The sequence below is a fragment of the Oryx dammah genome, unplaced genomic scaffold (assembly GCF_014754425.2).
Source record: "Oryx dammah isolate SB20612 unplaced genomic scaffold, SCBI_Odam_1.1 HiC_scaffold_10, whole genome shotgun sequence".
Classification (NCBI taxonomy): domain Eukaryota; kingdom Metazoa; phylum Chordata; class Mammalia; order Artiodactyla; family Bovidae; genus Oryx; species Oryx dammah.
This window is the reverse complement of record NW_024070194.1, coordinates 19,055,084-19,078,129: the sequence shown is the minus strand read 5'-3', so window position 1 is coordinate 19,078,129 and position 23,046 is coordinate 19,055,084. Positions and strand designations below refer to the sequence as shown.

Below are 23,046 nucleotides of genomic sequence, written 5' to 3'. Positions count from 1 at the left end.
GTGACCTTTTGTGTCTAGCTTCTTAAACTTAGAATAATCTTTTCAAGGTTCATCCATGTTGTAGCGTGTGTCAGTACTTTGTTCCTTTTTATACAAAATAATACTCCATTGTATGGATATGCCACATTTTATTTATCCATTTTTCAGTTGATGTATACTTGGATTGTTTTCACTTTTTGACATCATGAATGATGCTGCTGTGAATCTTTGTGTACAAGTTTTTGTATGGATGTATGTTTTCAGTTCTCTTTGGTTATTATAGTTTTACTAAAATCCACGCTTGGTGGACTTTAACCCCACAGTTCTCAGGACTCCTGCACTTTGACTTTCTTCTTTCTGCTAATCCTGGGTTTTGGAAACATCTCTCTCCTTATATAGGCCAGTTCATTTAGCAGGAGAATGCCCTGAGGCATACAGACTCTAGACCTAGCCCCAGGTGACTCTTAATATTTAAAATAGATTAAATTAAAAATCCAGTTCCCCCAGAACATTTTAAGTGTTCAGTAGCTGTATGTGGCTTGTGGCTACCATATTGAATAGCTCTGCTTTACAATAATAGTGCTGCTAAGTGCTAAGTAACCTCCAGGCCATCACTTCCCATCTGTGCATTTGGTTTCTCATCTGTGAATAAGGGTGGTGAACATCAAAAGCCCTATCTTCCTCTGGCATTCATAAGTGACTTATGATTCAGTCTTTGGTATTTGCCTTCTCCCACCTCCTCCTCCAGCCCTTTTCCTTGTTCAGCCAGGAGTATCCAGAGGGAACATTAAGCTGCTAATGTGTCAAGCTATGTTGCTCCCACACCCCACTCCCTTGGTGAATGGGAAAGTGACTTGAGGATATACTTATGTCTAAGTGCTTCACATTTGTGCAGTGCTTCATGGATCATAAAACACATTATTTCTTAATTTTCCCAAATCAAAGAATCTCAAAACTGGAAGGGTTTTAAAGGTCATCTGAAAGTTCACTGAACATGAATCACATGGATTGCTTATAAAATGAAATTCCAAGGACCCCACTCCCTTGAGAATGATCAAATAGATGACAGGGTTTCCCTGTTCCAAGCTGCACAATCCTACACTTCTAGACAACTCTGGCATTTAGAAAAAGTGTTAATCACTCAATTGTGTCCGACTCTTTGCAACCCCTTGGACTGTAGGCCACCAGGCAACTCTGTCCATGAAATTCTCCAGGCAAGAATGGAGTGGGTAGCAATTCCCTTCCTCAGGGGATCTTTCTGACTCAGGGATTGAACCTGGGTCTTCCTCATTGCAGACAGATTCTTTGCCATCCGAGCCACCAGGAAGCCTGACATTTGGAAAGGCTTTCTTTATATTGCACTCTCCCAATTGACCTAGCTCTTCCAATTATAGTTACAAAATACTAATTTGTTTCTTTCCCATAATAATCCTTCAGGTTCATTCATTCATTCAGAAAGTATTTATTGAGCACCTATTATATACAAGGTTCTTTGCAAGGTGTTGGGGATTCAGTAGTGAAGAAGACTAACTTGGTCTCTGCCTTCAGGAAGCTTACAGTCTAGTAGGTGAGACAGACAATTAGCAAAAAATCCCAAAAAACAGTAAATAAGACAATTATAAATTGAGAAAAATGCTATAAAAAATAAACAATTTTGTGATGAAGAATGTCAGGAAGGACTGATGCTGGTCATGGAAAGCTTCACTAGGGGAGTGACAGTTAAACCAAGATCTGAAACATGAGGTAGAGCAAACCATTCGAAGAGTTCAGGAAAAACAGTAAAAGAGCATGGCATGTTCTCTCAGTCAGAAGGCTAATGTGTTTGGAGTCTGGTAAGCAGAATGGAACAATGGCACATAATGAGCTGGAGAAGATACTGTAGCCTGGTTCGTGTTTATAATAGATCATTTTGGTTTATGTGTAGATTGGAAGGGGGCAGGAGTGTAGTGGGAGGCCAGCGTGGCGTCACTGTGGTCATCTAGGCACGACATGAAGGTGGCTCGTACTACAGTGGTGGCAACAGAGATATAGGTGTTTGAGACTTACTATCAGGTTTCTCATTATATTCTCAGCTCCAGGCTAAACAGATAAGTCCAGTCTTCCTTTTATAGCAGTTTTGACTCCTCTCATCTGGGTACGTCTCCCCTGGAAGACCTAACTCACTAGGTTAGATCCTGCCTTCTGATGCTTCTATGAGGAACCCAGTTTTCCCCATCTTTTTTTTTTTTTTTCCTCAGCTCTTTCCTCCTATCTTGTGCTTTACTTTTCTGCTAGTTTAGGGAACTAAAATCTCCAATTCAATGACTATCCTCATACAAAGAGAAAGAGCTCTCCAGTCTTCCCTTGTCATTAATTAGTTATAAGTTTTTCACTGATTTGACCATGAACCTTAAGTGCCAACTGTGCTTAGAGAAAACAGAAAGGAAGAAGACACAATTCCTTCCCTTCAAGAGCCCAGGGTATAATGGGAACAGGAAGGCCCCAATATATGTAATACAAGGTAGAACCAATAGATCACAAGGAAAGTAAGATAAAGGGACTTGGAAGGAAGAAAAAATTTTCCACTTTGAGGTAGATGAGGAAAAAGAGAAATTAGGGAAGACTTTCTGGAAGATGTTACCTTGGAGTATCTGGGACTGGGGGTGGACAAGTGCTTTTTTATATGGCGTGGTCAAGGATGACCTCACTGAGAAGCCAACATTTGAGCAATAACTCAAAAGATAGGGGAAAAATCATGTGGCTCTCTGGGGGAAGAATACTCAAGTGGAGGGCAAAAGTTCCGAGGTTAAGTGTGATTGGTGTTGCCAAACAGCAAGGCTATGTGGCTGGAGCAGGGAGGTGGGGAGAGGAAGAGAGAATGGGAGTATTTGAGGACAGAGAGGTAATGAGGAAATCATATAGTAGGTCAGTGTGAGGACTTTTACTCAAAATGATATGGGATGACATCTGAACATTTTGATCAGAGGAATGACATGATCTGACATACTTAATTGTGACTTTGGACTATGATGGTAGTAGATGTGAAGGGAAGTAGTCTAATTCTGAAGATATTTTGCATCAGTAATGGATAACAGGGAATATGGAGAGTGTAAGGATAAGCTAGTTGTAGAAGTTTTCCTTAAAAAAAAAGATTATATACCTTGAGCTGTCCCATACCATATGGCTTCCAGGTAAAAGGGAAGTAGCTGAGTCTGCTGCAGGGTTCCCAATCTGTAGCCCATCAGCTAAATCTTTCATTAATAGTTTTGTTTGACCACAGTTTTTAAAGTTAAAGTTAATTGCATCAAACTTAAAAATTCAGAAACAGATTCCAGGTCTCTCTTGAAAAACCGAAAAATTGGGCAGTATTGAGACTTTATTCCCAGAGGGCAAAAGTTAATAGGCACTACATTTAAGTGTTAGATGCCTCCTCTTTCCAGACCATGTATTCTCAAGTTTTCCAGTCCCCACACCTCCCTATTTTCCCCCCTAAAACTAAGTGGGCACATGCTGCTGTTTGCTTTCTTCTTTTTATTTTTTTGATATAGTAAAATATTTTACTTATTTTATTCAAATTTTAAAATTATGAAACATTCCAAATATATAAAATGTAGAGATTTATATTATAGGCACTCACTTGTTTATTTTATATGCTTAACATACTGATATTTCACCTAGTCTTTTAAATTATTTATTTATTTATTAAAAATTTATTATTTTTTATTTTTTAACATAAATTTATTTATTTTAATTGGAGGCTAATAACTTTACAATATTGTATTGGTTTTGCCATACATTGACATGAATCCACCATGGGTGTACATATGTTCACCTGCTGCTGCTGCTGCTAAGTCACTTCAGTCGTCTTTTTTAAATTGAAGTATAATTTGCTTACAATATTGGTTTTAAGTGTATAGCATAGTGATTCAATATTTTCATAATTACAAAAATGATCATCAAAATAAGTCCAGTTACCATCTGTCACCATACAAAGTTGTAGTATTATTACTATATTTTCTATGTTATATATTACATCCACAAGACATTTATTTTATAGCTGGAAGTTTGTACCTCTTAAGCTCCTTCACCTGTTTCACCCATTCCCCACTCTCCTCTGCCCCCAGCAACAACCCCAGATCTATGAATCTGTTTCTGTTTCATTATGTTTGTTTATTTTTAGAGTCCACATATAAGTGAAATCATAGGGCGTCTGTCTTTCTCTGATTTACTTCATTTAGCATAATATCCTCAAGTCTGTCTATATTATCACACATGGCAAGGTTTCACTCTTTTCTTATGGCTGAGTAATATTACATTTTGGGGGGCTGTGTGTGTCCCCATGCACATTTGTGTGTGTGCATGCGTGCTCCCTCCCCTCTCCCAACCATCCGGGGCCCTAGCCGGGTGTGTATGTCAGAGAAAGAAGACACTGGAAGGAGTAAGGTGCCTATATCAATAATGTATAATTTGAGCACAGAGCCAGGGAGAGAGATGTACACTCTGTGTGTGTGTGTAACTGGAAGTGGGCTCAAGTAAGCTGTTCTTGTGTTCTTGTTTAGGTTTGTTCTTATCTATGCCTGTGCACCTTCTATGTACCAGTCTCTATTTTAGGTATTGAATCTCATTGCTAGGGATGTAGCAATGAACGAGAGATAAGGTCATTGTTATCATGGAGTTTATATTCCAGTGAAAGATACAGATAATACACAAGTGAACAAAATACATGAGCTAATTTCAAATCATAGAAAGTTCCACAAAGAAAATAAAACAGAGTAATGTGATAGAGAGTTTCTGGAAGGTGCACATAGGTAGATACCTAAGTGTGTGGTGCATATACTTGCAGATGGGCCCATGTTCGAGTCCTGTATCCATATATTAATGCTGATTGTTCCTATGTGTGCAAATGAGCAGTTCCTATGTCTGCAATGTTTTTTATATTAGTATACATGTTTTTATGTATGCAGGGGTACACAGGTCAGCATACATATGGGGACACGTATGCATGGGTGTGAGATGTACGTCAGCATTTAGCTGTAACTAGAGACGTTCCCGTGTGCCACTTGTCAGTAAGCCAATTAAGGAAGTGACTTTTTCTGCATCCGGCATTCAGGGCCATTTGCCAGCTTCCTCTCTCCCAGTTCCTTCCCACTTTAAACAGCTCTATGCTTTTCTCCTCTCAGCCCTAGGAAGGTGAAGCCAATGAGAGGATAGTAACTAACTCATTGAGCCAGGAGCTGGAAAGAAGCTGATAATCTTCCATAAAATCGCCAAAGACCTGGCTTCCCTACTAGTCCCTGTCCTTCACACTATGAAGATAAACAGCCCTGATTTGAAGTCAGAAGACCTGAAGATCTATTCTTGGCTCTGCCGCTTATTATTGTGACCTTGACAAGCTCCTACCTCTCTCTGGGTTTTAGTTACCTCCTTCGTAAGTTCTCTGGGTGGTAAGGAAGGAGAGGAAGCACAGTGACCTTTATGGAGGGCTACGTGGTGCAGCCCAAAGGAGGTGGGAAGGCATTCTGAGCTGGGGCATTGGTGTGATTAAGATTGTGGAAGTGGCACTTTGTGTATAAGGGAAGCCAGGAAGAATCTCCTTAGAATAAAATTCAAATTTCTTACCGTGCCTACAAAGCCCTATGTGATCTGGCTGCTGCCTACTTCTGATTGTTACTCTCCTTCTTGTTCACTACACTCCAGCCATATTAGCTTCCTTTCTGTTCTTTGAATAGGCCAAGCTCTTTATTACCCACCCAGGATACTCTTCTCAAGAGCTCATACATTTGCCTACTCTTATTGCTCAGGTCTTAGCTCAAATGTCACCTCTCCAGAAAGAGGCCTTCCCTGACCATCCTACTTAAAGAACTTATCCTCTAGTATTTATCAGTATTTAAAATGTCCATATCTTTGACCCAACAATTTCACTTCTAGTAATTCATCCTGCAGATATATTTTCAAGTGAGTAAATGACATAGTAATAAAGATACTCATTGAAATTTTTATTTGTTAAATAAATTATGGCACACACAAATAGTAGAACACTATGCATATGACAAAGAAAATGAAATAGCACTGTAAGTCTTGATGGAAAATGATATCCAGATATATTGTTAAATTTAAAAATTAAGCAAGATGATCAAGCTCTATATTTAAGATTTGTGATATTCAATAAAAAGCAAGATACAGAAAAATGAATATTGTATGCCACCATTTGTATAGAAAAAAAAGAGAGTATATAAACATAGAAGCATGTTTATATGCTTGTCTAATAGGCCTGTCCTGTGCTTAAAGCTGTTCTTTCCCACCTCCCCATTCTTTGTTTGTTTGGGGACTGTGAAGTATTTATTTCTGAACAGCATTAAAATTCAATTTTCAAATTCATTTTAAAAATTTACATATCTTTTTATGTTCATTTCAGTTCAGTTGCTCAGTTGTGTCTGACTCTTTGTGACCCCATGGACTGCAGCACACCAGGCTTCCCTGTCCATCACCAACTCCCAGAGTATGCTCAAATTCATGTCCACTGAGATGGTGATGCCATTCAACCATCTCATTCTCTGTTGTCCCCTTCTCCTCCTGCCTTCAATCTTACCTAGCATCAGGGTCCTTTCTGATAAGTCACTTTTTTGCCTAAGTACTGGAGTTTCAGCTTCAACATCAGTCCTTCCAATGAACATTCAGGACTGATTTCCTTCAGGATTGACTGGTTTGATCTCCTTGAAGTCCAAGGGACTCTCAAGAGTCTTCTCCTACACCACAGTTCAAAAGCATCAATTCTTTGGTGCTCAGCTTTCTTTATGGTCCAACTCTCACATCCATACATGACTACTAGAAAAACAACAGCTTCGACTAGACAGTCCTTTGTTGGCAAAGTAATGTCTCTGCTTTTTAATATGCTGTCTAGATTAGTCATAGCTTTTGTTCCAAGGAGCAAGCGTCTTTTAATTTCATGGTTGCAGTCACCATCTGCAGTGATTTTGGAGCCCCAAAAGATAAAGTCTGTCACTGTTTCGTTTCCCCATCAATTTCCATGAAGTGATGGGACTGGATGCCATGATCTTCGTTTTCTGAATGTTGAGTTTTAAGCCAACTTTTTCACTCTTCCTCTTTCACTTTCATCAAGAGGCTCTTTTGTTCTTCTTTGCTTTCTGCCATAAGTGTGGTGTCATCTTTGTATCTGAGGTTATTGATATTTCTCCTGGCAGTATTGATTCTAGCTTGTGTTTCATCCAGTCCAGCATTTCACATGATGTGCTCTGCATATAAATTAAATAAGCAGGGTGACAATATACAGCCTTGATGTACTCCTTTCCCAATTTGGAACCAGTCCATTGTTCCACGTCCAGTTCTAACTGTTCCTTCTTGACATGCATACAGATTTCTCAAGAGGCAGGTAAGTTGTTCTGGTATTCCCATCTGTTTAAAAGTTTTCCGCAGTTTGTTGTGATCTACACAGTCAAAGGCTTTGGCATAGTCAATAAAGCAGAAGTAGATGTTTTTCTGGAATTCTCTTGCTTTTTCTATGATCCAACAGATGTTCCAATTTGATCTTTGGTTCCTTTGCCTTTTGTAAATCCAGCTTGAACATCTGGAAGTTCTTGGTTCACGTACTGTTGAAGACTAGCTTGGAGAATTTTGAGCATTACTTTGCTAGTGTGTGAGATGAGTGCAATTGTGCAGTAGAATTACTTATTTAAAAATCAAAAAATTGAAAAATAATACTGAAGGGGATATTCTTACAGTTAAATCTTTGTATACAGTCTGAATCCTTAAGATGTCTTTTTAAAAATTTCTCGGTCATTATTATGTCATTTTTTATATCTTTCATAATTCTTATCATAATTGGAAATTAAATTATCTGTTATATTTTTACTTGTATATTTCCTGTACTATCATTGGAATATAAGCTTCATGTTGGGAGGGATTTTGCTTATCTTATTCCCAGTGCCTTATTTCTATTCATATATATAGCACATTGTAGTTGAATAAGCAAATAAATCGATGAAGAAATGACTGAAGGAAACTAGGCTGAAGCCTAGAAAGGAGTAGAAGGCAAGGCTGAGGAGGTAGACAGCAAGAAGTTGATAGAGGGTGGTGATTCTCAACTTTAAAGGTGCATCTGATTTACCTATGGATTCTTTATACCAACTTGTAGTAAAGAAGGAGATTCTTGGATCTTGTGATTGTGATTCTGAGTTTGGGCTCAGGCATCTACATTTTGACAAGTTCCCTCGGTGACTTGGGTACAAGTAATCTAGAGACCCCACTTTGAATAACACCAATGCAATGCTGACATCACTTTCAGGAAGAATCACATTCGTGATACCATTTCTCCTTGATACATGCCTCAAATGGAAGAGAGAAGACCATGATCCCATTTTATCAAATGAGGTTCAGAGATGGCAGTGCATTTTTCAGTGACACACAGCTTGTGTATAAAGTATATCTTGTAAGGCCAGTGCATCTGATCAGTCAGCTCAAGGTGCGGTGGCAGATGGCTCACCTTCACAGAATATTCCCAGGCCTTGGTGTTAATGAATGGATTTTATGACTGTTCTTATTTTTATTTGTTTGTTTGGGGAAGAAGTCATACTCCCTAATGACTGGCTCTTTCTGATACATCTCAGGGAGGGCAATGAGCCAGAGGAAAACACCCAGATCACATACCAAGAGCTTCTGGTCCAAGTGTGTCGGTTCAGCAATGTTCTCCGAAAACAGGGTGAGTGTGGGGATATAGGGAGAGGACTGGAGAGCCCAGCCTGGGGGTATCTGAGGACTTGGGGGAAGTTGACAAGGAAAAGAAGGAATCTGCTAACAGAGGAACAGAAAAGGTCACCTGGGAGGGGAGGTGGGGGGGGCAGATAATTGGATGAGGAGGAACACATAGCAGCAGGTGGAATCCCCCATGGTCCATGATCTGTGTTCTTTACCTGCAGGCATTTGCAAGGGTGACCGAGTGGCAATCTACATGCCCATGATCCCAGAGCTCGTGGTGGCTATGCTGGCATGTGCCCGCCTTGGGGCTCTGCACTCCATTGTGGTAGGAATTTGGGGCTGGAGAAAGGGGCTGGGTTGGGGGTAGGGCTCAGGAAAAGTAGGTTGAGCCTGGATGTTGGAGGATCTGAAAAACCAGACTAAGGCATTTAGAATGTTTGTGTCATAGGTTCCTTATTCCTTTTCTTGTTCACTCGATCCTTGGGTTGCCCTCTTTCTCAGTCTTTCTTCCCTTTTCTAGTTTGCAGGGTTCTCTTCCGAGTCTCTTTGTGAACGGATCCTGGATTCCAATTGTAGCCTTCTCATCACTACAGGTGACTAAGTCTCTCACCCCTCCCCCAAATCCCTCACACTCAAAGTCTTGGTCTTCAACCAGCTAGCTGGTATTTGGGACTGCTTAATGTAAAGGGTAGGGGCAGCCTACCCTTTATCTCCTGCTTCCACCTCAGCCTACCCTCTGTTAGCTCAAATTAGCTGGAAGATCCAGAGACAAGAGGCCTATCCAGGAAGGACTGAACATTGTACCCACTAGGGATCAAGGGGTAGAAGTGTGGTACCTTCCTAAGGCTTGGAATATCTGTTGCTCCCCAAAGATGCCTTCTACAGGGGGGAAAAGCTTGTCAACCTGAAGGAGCTGGCTGACGAGGCCCTGGAGAAGTGTCAGGAGAAGTAAGTGTATTTGGTCTGCTGGCTACTGCCCTGAGCTGACTGGGCATTTTCCCAGTGCCAGGTCTCCTTTGTCCCTCCTACCCTAGACAGGCATGGGTGGGTCTTGCCGAATTCTCCTTTGAGCCAACTAGCCCACCACTTCAGGCTTTTCTTTCCTCCAGGGGTTTCCCAGTGAAATGCTGCATTGTGGTCAAGCACCTGGGGCGGGCAGAGCTGGGCACAGGTGACTCTCCTAGCCAGTCTCCTCCGATTAAGAGGCCATGCCCGGATGTGCAGGTGAGTCTGGTACCATTATACCCTCCTCTGGGCTCCAGCTGGCTCCCTCTTCCTCCCCAGGAAGTTCCTGATGTCCGTCTTTGTTTCCTTATCATAATGCTGAGGATCTAAGAGCAGTCCTCGGAATGGCCTCCCTGGCAGGGCTGACTGGAGATAGGGGACTTTGACCTTGGATGTAGGTAGGGAGCTTTGGGAACTTAGCACAAGAGATTGTGAGGAAGACTCCTGTGCTGGTTGGCGTATTCTGATGGGCATCAGGGATCTTTAGGGATTGGGATTGGGTTAGAAATGGACTGACCTGGGTGACTATATGTAGTCTCTTAAATACTGGACTTTGGTTTGGGGTGGGCTACCTATGTGGTCCCACCATGGAAAGACCAGGATCTGCCACTCAACAGATGGCCCTTGATAGCTTTGGATACATGCTTCTGATGAAAAAGCCCAGTGGTGGCCTCCAGGTTTAAGGGGCATGAAGGATAAAAGCTCCAGGGTCCAGAAGGACAGAGGGTTTCTGAAATTCTGTGACTTGAGAGGCTTTGAGTAGTCTTAGAGCTAGACAGACTTCAGTCTGGTCTAGGAACATTGGAGACCCTGTCAGCATTCAGGGTTCTGAGTATATAGAGGCTGTGAACAGAATCAGGAAAATGGAGGCTGGGAGGACCAGTGAGAGAGGAACCAGAGGGAAAGGAAGCAGCCAGAGGTTTGGGGCACACTGACCCTTCCCTCCCCCTCCCGTGTCCTTGGACCCTGCTCACCACCCTTTCCGTGGGCTCTTAACAGGGTAAGCCGAAAGAGAAACCCAAGCACGTCCGGCCCCAGGTATCCACCTCTGCATTGCCTTGGGCACTGCTTTCCTGCATGCTTGTTTGCTTGTCCAACTGCTCTTTGCCTGTTCGCCCCATTGAGGTGACTGCCAGACCTAACCCCTTCTCTCTACCCTTAGTTAGTCTAAGTCATTCTGAAGGGTCATGAGACCAAATGCTTATTGTTCTGAATTGGCAGAGCATGGATCTCAGAGAGATAGCAACAGACATCCCATTTCACTCCTGCTTCTCAGGACCATTGTGGGAGAGAGGACCAAGCAATCTGTCAGAAAGTTTTTACTGTGCACTTAGCTGAGGCAGAGCCAGGAAAGGAGCAGGAGGAGGAACAGGTAGAGGAGATGCAGACCTTGACCTTGGGAATCACCATCAAGTTGGCAGCTGAGAAGAAGGCTCCTAAATATATTTATAAACTACTTCCGGATTTACAAACTACACATAAACTCTGATATAATTAAATGCTAAATTGAACAAAAGTTATATTGTAGGTGATTCTAAGAAGAGAGATTCTTAAGTGGGGACTCAAAGCTGATTAGTATAGGGAACTCAAAGCTGATTAGTATAGAGGAGAGACTGGGTTTGGAGTCCAGAGACCAATTTTTAGCTATATGACCTTAAAGGAGTCACCCCTTCTCTTTGGACTTCAGATCCCTTATCAGTAATGGAGACATGATAGTAAATGCTTTAAAGGAACCTCTTTCCTTACTAAAACAAAACATAAAAGCCACTATTCCTCTGAGTTTTACCATCCTCACAGGATGTCTTACTCTAAATCTGCTATGATCAACCTCTTAGGCTAATGGTAAATATAATACACCTTTTCTCTATTCTCATTAGCACGGTGGAGACAGATCTAAGTCCTAGGGGGAAATGTTTTCATTAGAAAACTCAGGCAGGGACCTAAGACTTTTCTCTTGAAAGAGGAAACAAACTTAGTGGTTAGAATATAGCTCTGGAGTCAGACCACTTGGCTTCACATCTTGGCTCTGTTACCTGCTATATGGGAACTTGGGCAAGTTTCTTAAGCTCCTTTACTTCAGTTTCCCCATCTCTAAAATAAGGATAAAGTTGTACCTACCTGACAGGGTTTTGTCAGTATAGGTAAGGTGTTTGACACATAGTAATTGCTCCATAAATGTTAGCTTTTATTATTTCTAATATAGCAGACAGGCTGGCATTTCTAAAAGGGAGTTTAGAAAATAAATAAACTCTTATAATTCTTAATACCAGAGGTTGTCAGGCCACAGGCTCCTGGAATTTTATTCCTTGGAAGTAAAAAGACTCAGTTACCAAAAACCCAAAGACCATAAAAATCGGCTTACAAAACCCAGGTTGGTTAGCCTGAGAACTGTAGTCAAAACTGTGGAAATCTTGGCAGAGTTCCAAACCCCTCATTCTTAAGCAGTCTTCAAGGGAGGGCCTGTTACAGTTGGCAGGGACCTTCCTCAACCATATTACCTATGAGCTTCCTCATATTCCTATCTCGCACCTGGCAGCTGCCCTCCCTAAGGCTTTCCTGGTCCAATAACAAAGGCCAGCTCTTTGATTCTTATTTCAGAAAATGCAAACCTTTTCCTGGTTCCAAGCCCTGGGCCCTCATAGGTGTACACCTAATTCACAACCAATATGTGTGCCACTGATTGCTCTCAGCCTGCTTCCTAGTGCTGGTTATCAGCTCCACACCTGGAGTACCCACCCCACAGTACCCACCCCACCGTCCTTACCCACACCCACAAAGGAAGCAGTTTTACAAGATTACAAGAGTCCCCTCATTGCCACAATGTAACTGTGCTTTGCCCTTACGTGTACCTAGTGCCTTTTCTGTGACAATCCACACCAGCACCATAGACTAGCTCCATTTGCTCAAAGCACTATTGATACACTTCTTAAACACATTAATGCCCTCATTTCAATTAGATCATCTGGTGGGCAAAAAATTATTCATGTGACAATGTATGTGTAAACCTGTATGGCTATTCCAATTAAAAAAAAAAGTAGGGTGTATTTTTGTATTTTCTAGCTTGTGGGGACCTTCTCTCTGTTCTTTTTCTTCTTAATGGTGTCTCTCTTGACCTGGACTTGTCATGCTTATGTGCCAGAAACTTCAAATTCTCCAGAGTAAGAGACAGATAGTTCAGAAAAAGGAGAATGGTAATTTTATAATTTATCAAGGTAAGTGTCTAACACTCTGGGGCTTTTAAACCAAATATGCACACAATAAATTACTATATAGCCATATAATGAGAGGAATAGGATGTCTCCTCTTATACTATCATGTCTACCTGCCAGGTGGGACTATAGAACAAGGAAGTAATGAATATGAAACAGTTTTGTGACAGTTAAACCAAACCCACAATAGTTTCCATCATCACACTCTTATTTCACCTCCCGGAGGAGTTCAGTGGAATTGAACTAACTTTTCACCTTCCTGACATTCATCAGTCTCCTCTACCCACCCAGACAATCCAAGGCTTGATGTTTACTAGGTAATAACAGATTTCCTTTGATGTTTCCAAAATCCTGTGAGACTATCAGGGCAAGAATGACTGTCCTCATTTTAAAAATTAGTAACTTGAGGTAGAGTGGCTTGCCCATGGTCATATATATCTAGGAAGTGGCAGAACTGGGAATCGAAATCCAGTGCAACTTTGGACGAATTCAGGGAATACAACTTCACTCAGCAAAGAGTAGACTTAAAACCAGTTTTTCAAACAGGTGATATAATTCAGAAAGTAAAACAGTTTCAAGGAGAGTTTAGAAAAATTTCAGGATGACAGATCTGAAAGGCACTTCAGTATTAGAGGGACATCCTTCTACTGGGAGAAATCCACCTTGATCCTTTCCCACCAAGTTAAAGCAAAGTTTCCTGCTGAATGGGACCTCAAGAAAGTGTCTTTATGAGAAACCCATTGGTACCACTGATATAGGGGCAGGGGCAGAGCTGGAGTAGGAACCTCCAGATGTGGATGATGTCTGGACATGCGAAAAAAGATGCTTGGACCAACATCTGTTGACTCTTTTGCTACTAACTATTGGGGTCAGGTACCTATCTCACCTGCAGGCTCTGACTAATTCTGCATTTCTGAATTGTGTGATATCTGCATCCCTGCTGATGAGCCACTGGTCCCATAAGTACATATGTGTGTATACAGGCCTGTGTATGCATATTCATTCATCCAACAAAATTTTACTGAGTGCCTGTTGAGTGCTAGGCATTTTACTAGGTGTTGGAGATTTAGGGGGGTGGGCAAGAAAGATAGACATGCCACTGTACTCACAGAGGTCACTGCCTGGAGAGACAGTAATCAAGTAAACAGCTAAATAAAATAACTGGAAATATGTGCTGTGTAGTGAAGAAATAAGGTGCTGTGATCAAGAATTATAGCAGGGGTGGGAATTCCTTGGTCATCCAGAGTTAAGACTCTGTGCTTTCACTGCTAAGGGCCCATGTTCAATTCCTGGTTGGGAAACTAATCTCACAAGCTGATTTAAAAAAAAAAAAAGAATAATAGTAGGGGTGAGGGTGGGTCTGGGAGCCTATCAGATGCCGTTTAGGTTAAACCTTTCCAAGAAGGTGACATTTAAGCTAGGAATTGAAGAGCAAGAAGGGACCAACCAAGGGGGCCCGCCTCAGCCTGAGGCCAGGTGAGAGAAGTTCTGAAGCAGGGTGCTGGGAGTACCCAAGAAGCCTCCTGTTCTGTTTCTGTTCTCCCTGCCCCATTTCACCCTCACTGGGCCCTTCCTCCCTCTCAGGACCTCCATCTGCCACTCCCACCCTGGCCTTTCCAGGTGCTAGGTAGGGGTGAATTTTGCCCCCAGCCTGACGGGTTCACAATTCCTCCTTGCCCATTCCTATTTTCTTCCCCCTGCAGATCTCCTGGAATGAGGGGGTTGATTTGTGGTGGCATGAACTCATGCAGAAGGCAGGGGATGAGTGTGAGCCTGAATGGTGTGATGCTGAAGACCCACTCTTCATCCTGTACACCAGTGGCTCCACAGGCAAACCCAAGGCAAGTGTGTGTGTGTGTGTGTGTGTGTGTGTGTGTGTACATACACTGTGTAAGGGTGAGAAGTGAGTTTCTGAGGAAGCATGTAATGACATGAAATTTTCAACTCTGAGTTTCAGAAATATCACATTACCTTTTCTAAATCAAATTGACATAAATCCTCAATCACTGATGGTAAAGCCTGGGGTGAGACAATTGAGGTGGGGAGCCTCAGGGTGCCCAGAAAAGGAGGAAAGGATAAATCCATGGGGCTGACATCTGTGTTTCCTGCCCATACCCACGTGGTTTGGTTGAAGAAGAGCTGCCTGTAAAGTCAAGGCCAAGAGTGGGCACAGGGATCCCTCTTGGCCTTCTTGACTACAGCTCTTAGAGTTCAATCCCTTCCACATGGCACACTGGTAACATTTAGTCCCTCCCAGAGCAGTGTGGGAACTGGAAACACTTAGAACTCCGACTTAAAAGATATATCACTCTACCTTCCACTTGCTGCATCCATAAATTATTCTCTCCACATGCTTTGGAATATTCCTCAATGAACCTTTAGAGACACAATTTGGGCCTCTCTTTCCTTGGAGAAGTAAATGGCAACCCACTCCAGTATTATCGCCTGGAAAATCTCATGGATGGAGGAGCCTGGTAGGGATAGGGTATTAATGGAGCAAGCAAAGAAGATTATCTTTTTTCCCCACTCTCATTCTGTCAACGTATAATTGAGTGTGTGTGCACAAACACACAACAGAGATACTATTAGATGTGAGTGTACCGAAAGGAACATGTGTGTGAAAGTAATGTGGGTGGTTCAGAAATACCATCTTAGGGTGTGGGTGTGGATGTGGATGTGGATGATGGACGGACTATATAAATATATGTGGTGTGTGAGATGGGAACATGGAGGAAGGAGGATGGAAGAGAGATGGATGCTGTAAAAGCAGTGCTGGCAGGGCCAGAATCCTTGGGGAGGCTTTTCCTCTACATTTGGTAGTCAGTGAGGGTGAGCCCAACTTGAGGCCCTATTCTCTCCACAGGGCGTGGTACACACAGTTGGGGGCTACATGCTCTATGTGGCCACAACCTTCAAGTATGTGTTTGACTTTCATGAGGAGGATGTGTTCTGGTGCACTGCAGACATTGGCTGGATCACTGGCCATTCCTATGTCACCTATGGGCCACTGGCCAATGGTGCCACCAGTGTTTTGGTAAGAAGGGTGCTGTGATCCATGGTTACCTGGTTTATTTAGGGGATGGACAAGATGATCCTGGGTGATGACTTCCCAAAGCCACCTTGCCTAGAGGCAGAGGGACTTACACAATGACCTGTTTCCTTGAGAAAGAGGAGTTCCCAGAGGGTTGTATATGCTGAGTGGGAAAATCTCTTGGCTTGTCTAGTAAGGGTGTGAAGACAGGGATTTGTCAGAAAAGGCAAAATACTGAGCCTGAGGGTATGGTAGGGGAATGGAGGAACTACTGAGAAGGACTGAAAATGACCAGCCATTACTGGGGTCAGTTTGAGGGGATTCCCACATATCCGGATGTGAGCCGCCTATGGAATATCGTGGAGAAGTACAAGGTGACCAAGTTCTACACAGCACCTACAGCCATCCGTCTGCTCATGAAGTTTGGAGATGAGCCTGTTACCAAGTGAGACCCCTCTCTGGCTGCTGCTCCTTGAGTGTCCCTCAGAGCTGGTGCTGGCCTTTGCACAGTCCTTTCCATCCCATTATTCTAACACCCTGGCTTGGATTAGGGGAGGGGGCAGAAGAGCCTGTGCACGTCTTCCTGGTTCCTAATGGTGCTCAGAGCCTCCCTTTCTCCCCACTCTCCTGCCCAAGGCACAGCCGGGCATCCTTACAGGTGCTAGGAACTGTGGGCGAACCTATCAACCCTGAGGCCTGGCTCTGGTACCACCAGGTGGTAGGTGCACAGCGCTGCCCCATTGTGGACACCTTCTGGCAGACAGAGACAGTAAGTAACAGGTTCAGAAGGCTGGGGCTCAGGCAATGTGTGCGAAGAGTGACTCAAATCCCTGATCTCTGACTTCCACAGGGTGGCCATATGCTGACCCCCCTCCCTGGGGCCATACCCTTGAAGCCTGGTTCTGCTGTGAGTGAGGCTCCCCTGGCTGGTCCTGGGCTAGGCCGGGGAGAGTCTTGGGGCATTCAGCCTAGGTAGAGGGTGGGGGGCTGGACTGATAGGTGTGGGGAGTTGGGGGCTCTGGGACTCTCTAGAGGTAGAGAGTTGAGTCAGAGTTGTCTCATTCCTCCTTGTGAGTCCTGTCTCCTGTTTGCTTTTAGACTTTCCCATTCTTTGGGGTAGCTCCTGCGATCCTGAATGAGTCTGGGGAAGAGTTGGAAGGTGAAGCTGAAGGCTATCTGGTGAGATCCTGACCCCTGTGGGTCTTTGATGAGGGGGAGGGGAGGATGGTCCACAAAAGGGCACAGTGTGCTTTCCTTTAGAGTTTAGAACCTAACCTTTCCTGGTAGCTGCTTTTGGCTAAAGCTCCCTGGTTGAGGGTTTATCCTCTGCAGAGAGACCCTAGTGGGGCAATCCTTCTGGATATTTTGCCTGCCTCTAGGCCTTTTGGCCCACAAGGCTCTTAGGGGCTCTACTCAAAGATACTTGATGGTGCCTTTTTGGGTCTGAAAGACATAGTGGGAAATCATATAGGCTCCAGAGTCTACCTGCCTGGGTTCAAACCTGGCTCTGCCTCTTCTGTGACTTTAGATAAGTTACCTACCCTCTGAACATAAATATTCTCATTTGTAAAAGAGTTACAATAGTACCTTTGTCTGGAGAAGGAAATGACAACTCACTGCAGTACTCTTGCCTGGGAAATCCCATAGACAGAGAAGCCTGGAGGGCTGTAGTCCCTGGGATCGCAAAAAAGAGTCGGACACAACTTAGCAACTAAACAGCAATAGCAGCAGTATCTTTATCTCCTGTGGTTGCTGAATTGATTAGATGATTCATGTGAAGGGTTTATTTAGCACAGAACCTAAGAGTTGGTGCTTGATAAATGTAAGCTGTTGTTGTGATCATTTAGTAGTTGTAGGGAGATCATTAGCACCCTCACCCTCCAACCCACTTTGTTTTTACCAAGAGCAAGCTTCCCTGGTGGCTCAGACAGTGAAGAATCTGCCTGCAATGCAGGAGACCTGGGTTCGATCCCTGGGTGGGGAAGATCCTCTGGAGAAAGGAATGACTACCCAATCCAGTATTTTTGCCTGGAGAATCCATGGACAGAGGAGCCTGTCAGACTACAGTTCTTGGGGTCCCAAAGAGTCGGACATGACCGAGTGACTAACACACTTTTATTTTTTTTTTTTTTTATTTTTTTTTTGAGAAAGGAATGGCAAACCACTTCAGTATTCTTGCCTTGAGAACCCCGACTAACACACTTTTAAAAGAGCAAGTTAGTAACATGGGCAAGACTTGAATCCAGGTCCTCTGACTCTTAGAATAGAGTTCTGTCCATCCCACCAACCTGCTGCCACAGGACATTACTGATTGGGGCAATACTTATTTACTTATGTGTAGGTCCCACATTTTTATGTAACTACTTTCATTTGCAACAAATTGTACCTGCATCCCTGAGGGATTACCTAAAAGGAGACTCAAGGTACTTCCTTTGTCCAGTAGCTAAGATTCCACATTCCCAATGCAGGCGGCTGGGTTCGATCCCCGGTTGGGGAGCTACATCCTGCATGCCACAACTAAGACCCAGCAGAGCCAAATAAATAAAAATAATTTTTTTTAAAAAAGGAGACTCAAATTTACTAAATGCTTATTGCTAACAGAGCATGTGCTAGGCATTTTAATCCTCAAAATAACTTTGGGAGGTAGAAATTATTTTCTCTGATTTACAGATAAGGATCCTGAAACTCAGAGATGTAAAGTTACTTACCTGAGGCCACACAGTTAGTAAGTGGCAGAGTTAGGATCCCAAGACTAGACTGTCTGTCTCCAAAGCATATACTTTGTTCTTCTTGGGAATGGCATTCAGGCTATTTCTCCTAAGGTTTGGCAAAGATGTAACTGTCTTCCTGTGAGACAGTGTAGCAGATGGTTACCACTTCCTCATCCTCCAGGTGTTCAAGCAGCCCTGGCCAGGGATCATGCGCACCGTCTATGGGAACCACGAACGCTTTGAGACCACCTACTTTAAGAAGTTCCCTGGGTACTACGTGACAGGAGATGGTGAGCCTTGGGTATCCCTTTCCCACACCTCCCACTAAGACATGTACCATCCCCTTTCATTTTCAAGAAGAGTTGGTTAGGGATGTGTCTTATGTGTCAATGTGTAATATCCCGTCAGAGATACGGAGAAGACCGTAAGAACAGGAATGAGTGTTGCAGGAAGGCTCTCAGCATGGTGCTGAGATTTGATGTATGAGGGAAAATGTTCTTGTTTCCATCACTGCTGGGCTGAAAGAGAGGCAGCACATGGCAGTATGTATTACCATGTCATGTCCCCATGTCTGGAGCCTATGTTTGCCCATGTGTCCATCCACCAATCCATTCTTCCATAAATATTTATTGAGCACGTACTACTTATCTAAGCACAGGAGATGTTACCATGAATAAAGTGGGCAAGGTCTCTGCTCTCATGGGGTTTACATTCTAGTGAGGAGAGACAGGCAATAAATTCAGCACATAAATACTGCAGGGACAGCCACCATACATAGGGTGGTAAGTTTCTTTGTAGTGATATTTGACCAGAGACCTAAAGAAGCAGCCAGGTATGGGAATATCTGGAGTAAAAATGAATGTTCTGTACCAGAGAGACATAAGCATGGAATGTCTGAGGAACAAACTGAAGCTTGTGTAGCTGGAATGTAGTGAGCAACAGCAAGAATGTTGTATCAAGTTGGAGAGGGAGATAATAATACAGGGCCTTGTGAGCCATGGTGAGGAATTTGGATTTTATCCAGTGTACAGTGGGAGACCATCAGGCTTTTTAAGCAGAGAAGTGATTATAATTTATATATTATTTAGAAAATAACTTTGCTTGTTTTATGGAGAATAGACTTTAGGTCAGTATATTAGTTATCTATTGCCATGGAACAAATTAACTCCAAATCTGGGAACTAAAAACAACAATAATTATCTCATAGTTTCTGAGGATCAGAATTCTGTTCACTGGTGGTTCTCATTCAGAGTTTCTTGTGGGTTGCAGTCAACCTGTGGTTGGAGCTGCAGTCATCTAAAGGTCTGACTGAGCCTGGAGGACCCACTTCTAAGCTCACTTATGTGGCTGCTGGAAGGAACCTTCAGTTCCTTGCCACATGGCCTCTCCATAGGGCTGCTCATGACATGGCAGCTGGCTGCCCCCAGAGCAAATAATCAGAGAGAATCCAACCAAGATAGAAGCCACAGTGTCTTCTATAATCTCATCTCAGAAATGACATCCTATCGTTTCTGCCAAATGCAATTGCTCATGAGACAAACCCCAGTACGGTGAGATAAAGGACTACACAGGGGTACGGATACCAGGAGACGGAGGTTGGTGTGACCGTCTTGGAGCCTGGCTAGCACAACAGGAAGACTTGTTAGGAGGCTGTTGCCGTGGGTACAGCAGTGTGGTGATGCGGACCGCTGCGGTATCCTACTGTGGTGTGTTGATTTTCTCCTCCCAGGCTGCCGGCGGGACAAGGATGGCTATTACTGGATCACCGGCAGGATTGATGACATGCTGAACGTATCTGGTGAGGGCTAGGGACCATCTTCCCTTCTCATTAACCCTGCTCACCCAGCAACTCCCAGCCAAAGCCTCCTAAGAGAGCCAGACGACACCTGGAGTGCAGCGTTCATTTCTGGGCTGAAGAGTAATAAACACTGAAGAGAACCTGGAGGAGGGGAACCAGGATGGTGGGGCAACAATGTCCCTTGAGGAATGAATGAAAGGCTGTCCCTATTTGACCAGACTGGGACTACCTTACTGGGTCAGATGGAACAGGGGCTGGGATCTCTCTCATGGCAACTTCCTTTCTCTTGACAAGGACACCTGCTGAGCACGGCAGAGGTGGAGTCAGCACTTGTGGAACACAAGGCTGTTGCAGAAGCAGCCGTGGTTGGCCACCCTCATCCTGTGAAGGGCGAATGCCTCTACTGTTTTGTCACCTTGTGTGATGGGCACATCTTCAGCCCAGCTCTCACGGAGGAGCTCAAGAAGCAGAGTAAGGAGCTTCCCTGGGCAGGGATTGCCAGGTCTGTCCTGATGGCCCAGTCACCACAGCAGGTTGTTGGGGAGGGGCTGTAGTGAGCTAGTTTCTCAAACCACAGATAGATCCCAGGGACTGACTGCCCTCTTCCCACTCAGTCTCCACCATGTTAATAATGATTGACATTTGTAGAATTCTTTCTTTGTGCCACTGAACTAAGTGTTTCAAATGCATTAATACATTTAGTCTCTAGTCACCTCCATGAGGCTTCCCGGGTGGCACAGGGGTAAAGAATCCACCTGCCAGCGCAGGAGATGCGGAAGACACGGGTTTGACCCCTGGGTCGCGAAGACCCCCTGGAGCAGGAAATGGCAGCCCACTCCAGTACTCTTGCCTGGAAAGCTCCATGGACAGATGAGCCTGGTGGGCCACAGTCCATGGGGTCACAAAGAGCTGGACACAACTGAACAACTGAGTGTGCACACCTCCATGAAATAGATCCTACTGTTACTCTCACTCTAAAGATGAAGAAATTGAGGCTCAGAGAATTTAGGAGTAAATCACTTGTTCGAGGCCACACTGCAAGGAAAGTGAATTTCAACTCTAGCAGGCTGATTCTAGAGCTTGAGTTCCATGAAGGTGAATTAATATACAGTGAGAGAGTAAAGAGACAATGTGTTAAAAAGAGAGAAAGACAAAAAGCGAGCCTGAGAATGATTAAGTTGGGAACAAAGCCATCTGTGCCTTGGTTTTGGGAGCCTGGCTAAGGGTACTGGAAAAATGCATAATGATTTGTTGGTTACAGTTAGAGAAAAGATTGGCCCCATTGCCACACCAGATTACATCCAGAATGCACCTGGATTGCCTAAAACTCGCTCAGGTATGTTCAGAGACCTCTAGGGATTGGGATTGGATGGGCCAAGGCCCACTGGTGGCGAGTATGCATGGATGGAAGCTTTTGGCAGGGCCGGAGTGGGTCAGTGTGTTGTCACCAGGTAACCAGAAGCGTGTGGACCCCCAGGGAAAATCATGAGGCGGGTGCTTCGGAAGATCGCTCAGAATGACCACGACCTGGGGGACATGTCCACTGTAGTCGACCCATCCATCATCACCCAGCTCTTCAGCCAACGCTGCTTGACCATCCAATGAATAAGACCCTGCCTGGAACCCAGGATTACCCCCTGCTTGGCTTTCCAAAGTTTTGCCCACCCTCCCTGCCCCCATCTAGGAGTGCTGAGGGCCAGTGCTGACCCCCAGCACTTCCCTTGTCCAGCTGTCTGGGACCGAGGACCATCTTTGCCTCTGGGTGGAGGCAACTTCCTGCAACCGCCAGGCAGATGTGAGAGGGCCCAGATCAGCCTCAGGCTGTGCCCCTAGACTGCAAAGAGCTCTTGGAGCCCTGAAGGGACCTGAAGGTCATGTCCCAAACCCAAGTTAAGTGTTCAGTGGACAAATGAAGGCATGGACTGAAACAGGGAAGCAACTCTAATCCTATGTCATCTTTCTCAGGAAGCACCAGTACTTATCTTGGGCATGCACTTGCCCCGAGAAATGCCTGTTTGTGAGTCATGAAACAATGATTATTTTTAAAAACATTTTGTTGCTTCTCTTGTGGGTCTAAATTCCCTTTTGTACCGGATGGCAGTGCCTGTCTGCCATTTGTTCCAGGGGCTCTGCAGGCAGGCTCAGTTTCCAGAGGGCTTTCAGATCATTTGCGTCTTCGGAGGAGTACATGTGTTATGCTCCCAGGACCAGAGAAGCTCGCTTTTCTTGTCCTCTGTTCCCAGCCTCCCCTGAACAGTCTTGCCCATGAGAGACGTTCTCAGATGAAGCTCTCTTTTCCTACCCCAGTTGTACTCAGGCCCTGTGGTTGTAGGAATAAAGTCTGTGACTTCATGAAGGTGGTGACTTGCTTTCTTAGTGTCTTACATGGTGTATACTTACTAGCTGCTCTGATTTGTGTGGGGGATGGAAAGGGGAGTGATTTTCCTCAGGAATACCCCAATATTCCTTCCAGAATTTGGGTCTAGGCAGCGCTAGGCAGGGCAATGCTGGAGACCCAGGTTCTATCCCTGGGTCGGGAAGATTCCCTGGGGAAGGGAATGGGAACCCATTCCAGTATTCTTGCCTGGAGAATCCCATGGACAGAGGAGCCTGACAGTCCAT

General features: G+C 44.1%; 1 protein-coding gene across 2 annotated transcripts in view; it reads left to right on the top strand.

Moving 5' to 3' along the window:
- Positions 1-22,780, top strand: part of ACSS2 (acyl-CoA synthetase short chain family member 2) — a 44,448-nt gene extending 21,668 nt beyond the window's left edge. The window contains exons 3-19 of one of the 2 annotated variants that reach the window (XM_040247476.1): positions 8,583-8,674; positions 8,892-8,995; positions 9,191-9,263; positions 9,543-9,618; positions 9,780-9,894; positions 10,675-10,713; positions 14,588-14,725; positions 15,748-15,918; positions 16,227-16,360; positions 16,552-16,684; positions 16,766-16,822; positions 17,014-17,094; positions 18,808-18,916; positions 20,356-20,424; positions 20,719-20,895; positions 21,686-21,760; positions 21,902-22,780. In XM_040247476.1, coding sequence (XP_040103410.1) covers positions 8,583-8,674; positions 8,892-8,995; positions 9,191-9,263; positions 9,543-9,618; positions 9,780-9,894; positions 10,675-10,713; positions 14,588-14,725; positions 15,748-15,918; positions 16,227-16,360; positions 16,552-16,684; positions 16,766-16,822; positions 17,014-17,094; positions 18,808-18,916; positions 20,356-20,424; positions 20,719-20,895; positions 21,686-21,760; positions 21,902-22,029 — 1,771 coding nt within the window. In that variant the 3' untranslated portion in view covers positions 22,030-22,780. The remainder of the gene's footprint in view (positions 1-8,582; positions 8,675-8,891; positions 8,996-9,190; positions 9,264-9,542; positions 9,619-9,779; positions 9,895-10,674; positions 10,714-14,587; positions 14,726-15,747; positions 15,919-16,226; positions 16,361-16,551; positions 16,685-16,765; positions 16,823-17,013; positions 17,095-18,807; positions 18,917-20,355; positions 20,425-20,718; positions 20,896-21,685; positions 21,761-21,901) is intronic. The other variant, XM_040247477.1, reaches the window with a different exon arrangement.
- Positions 22,781-23,046: the final 266 nt, after the last annotated feature.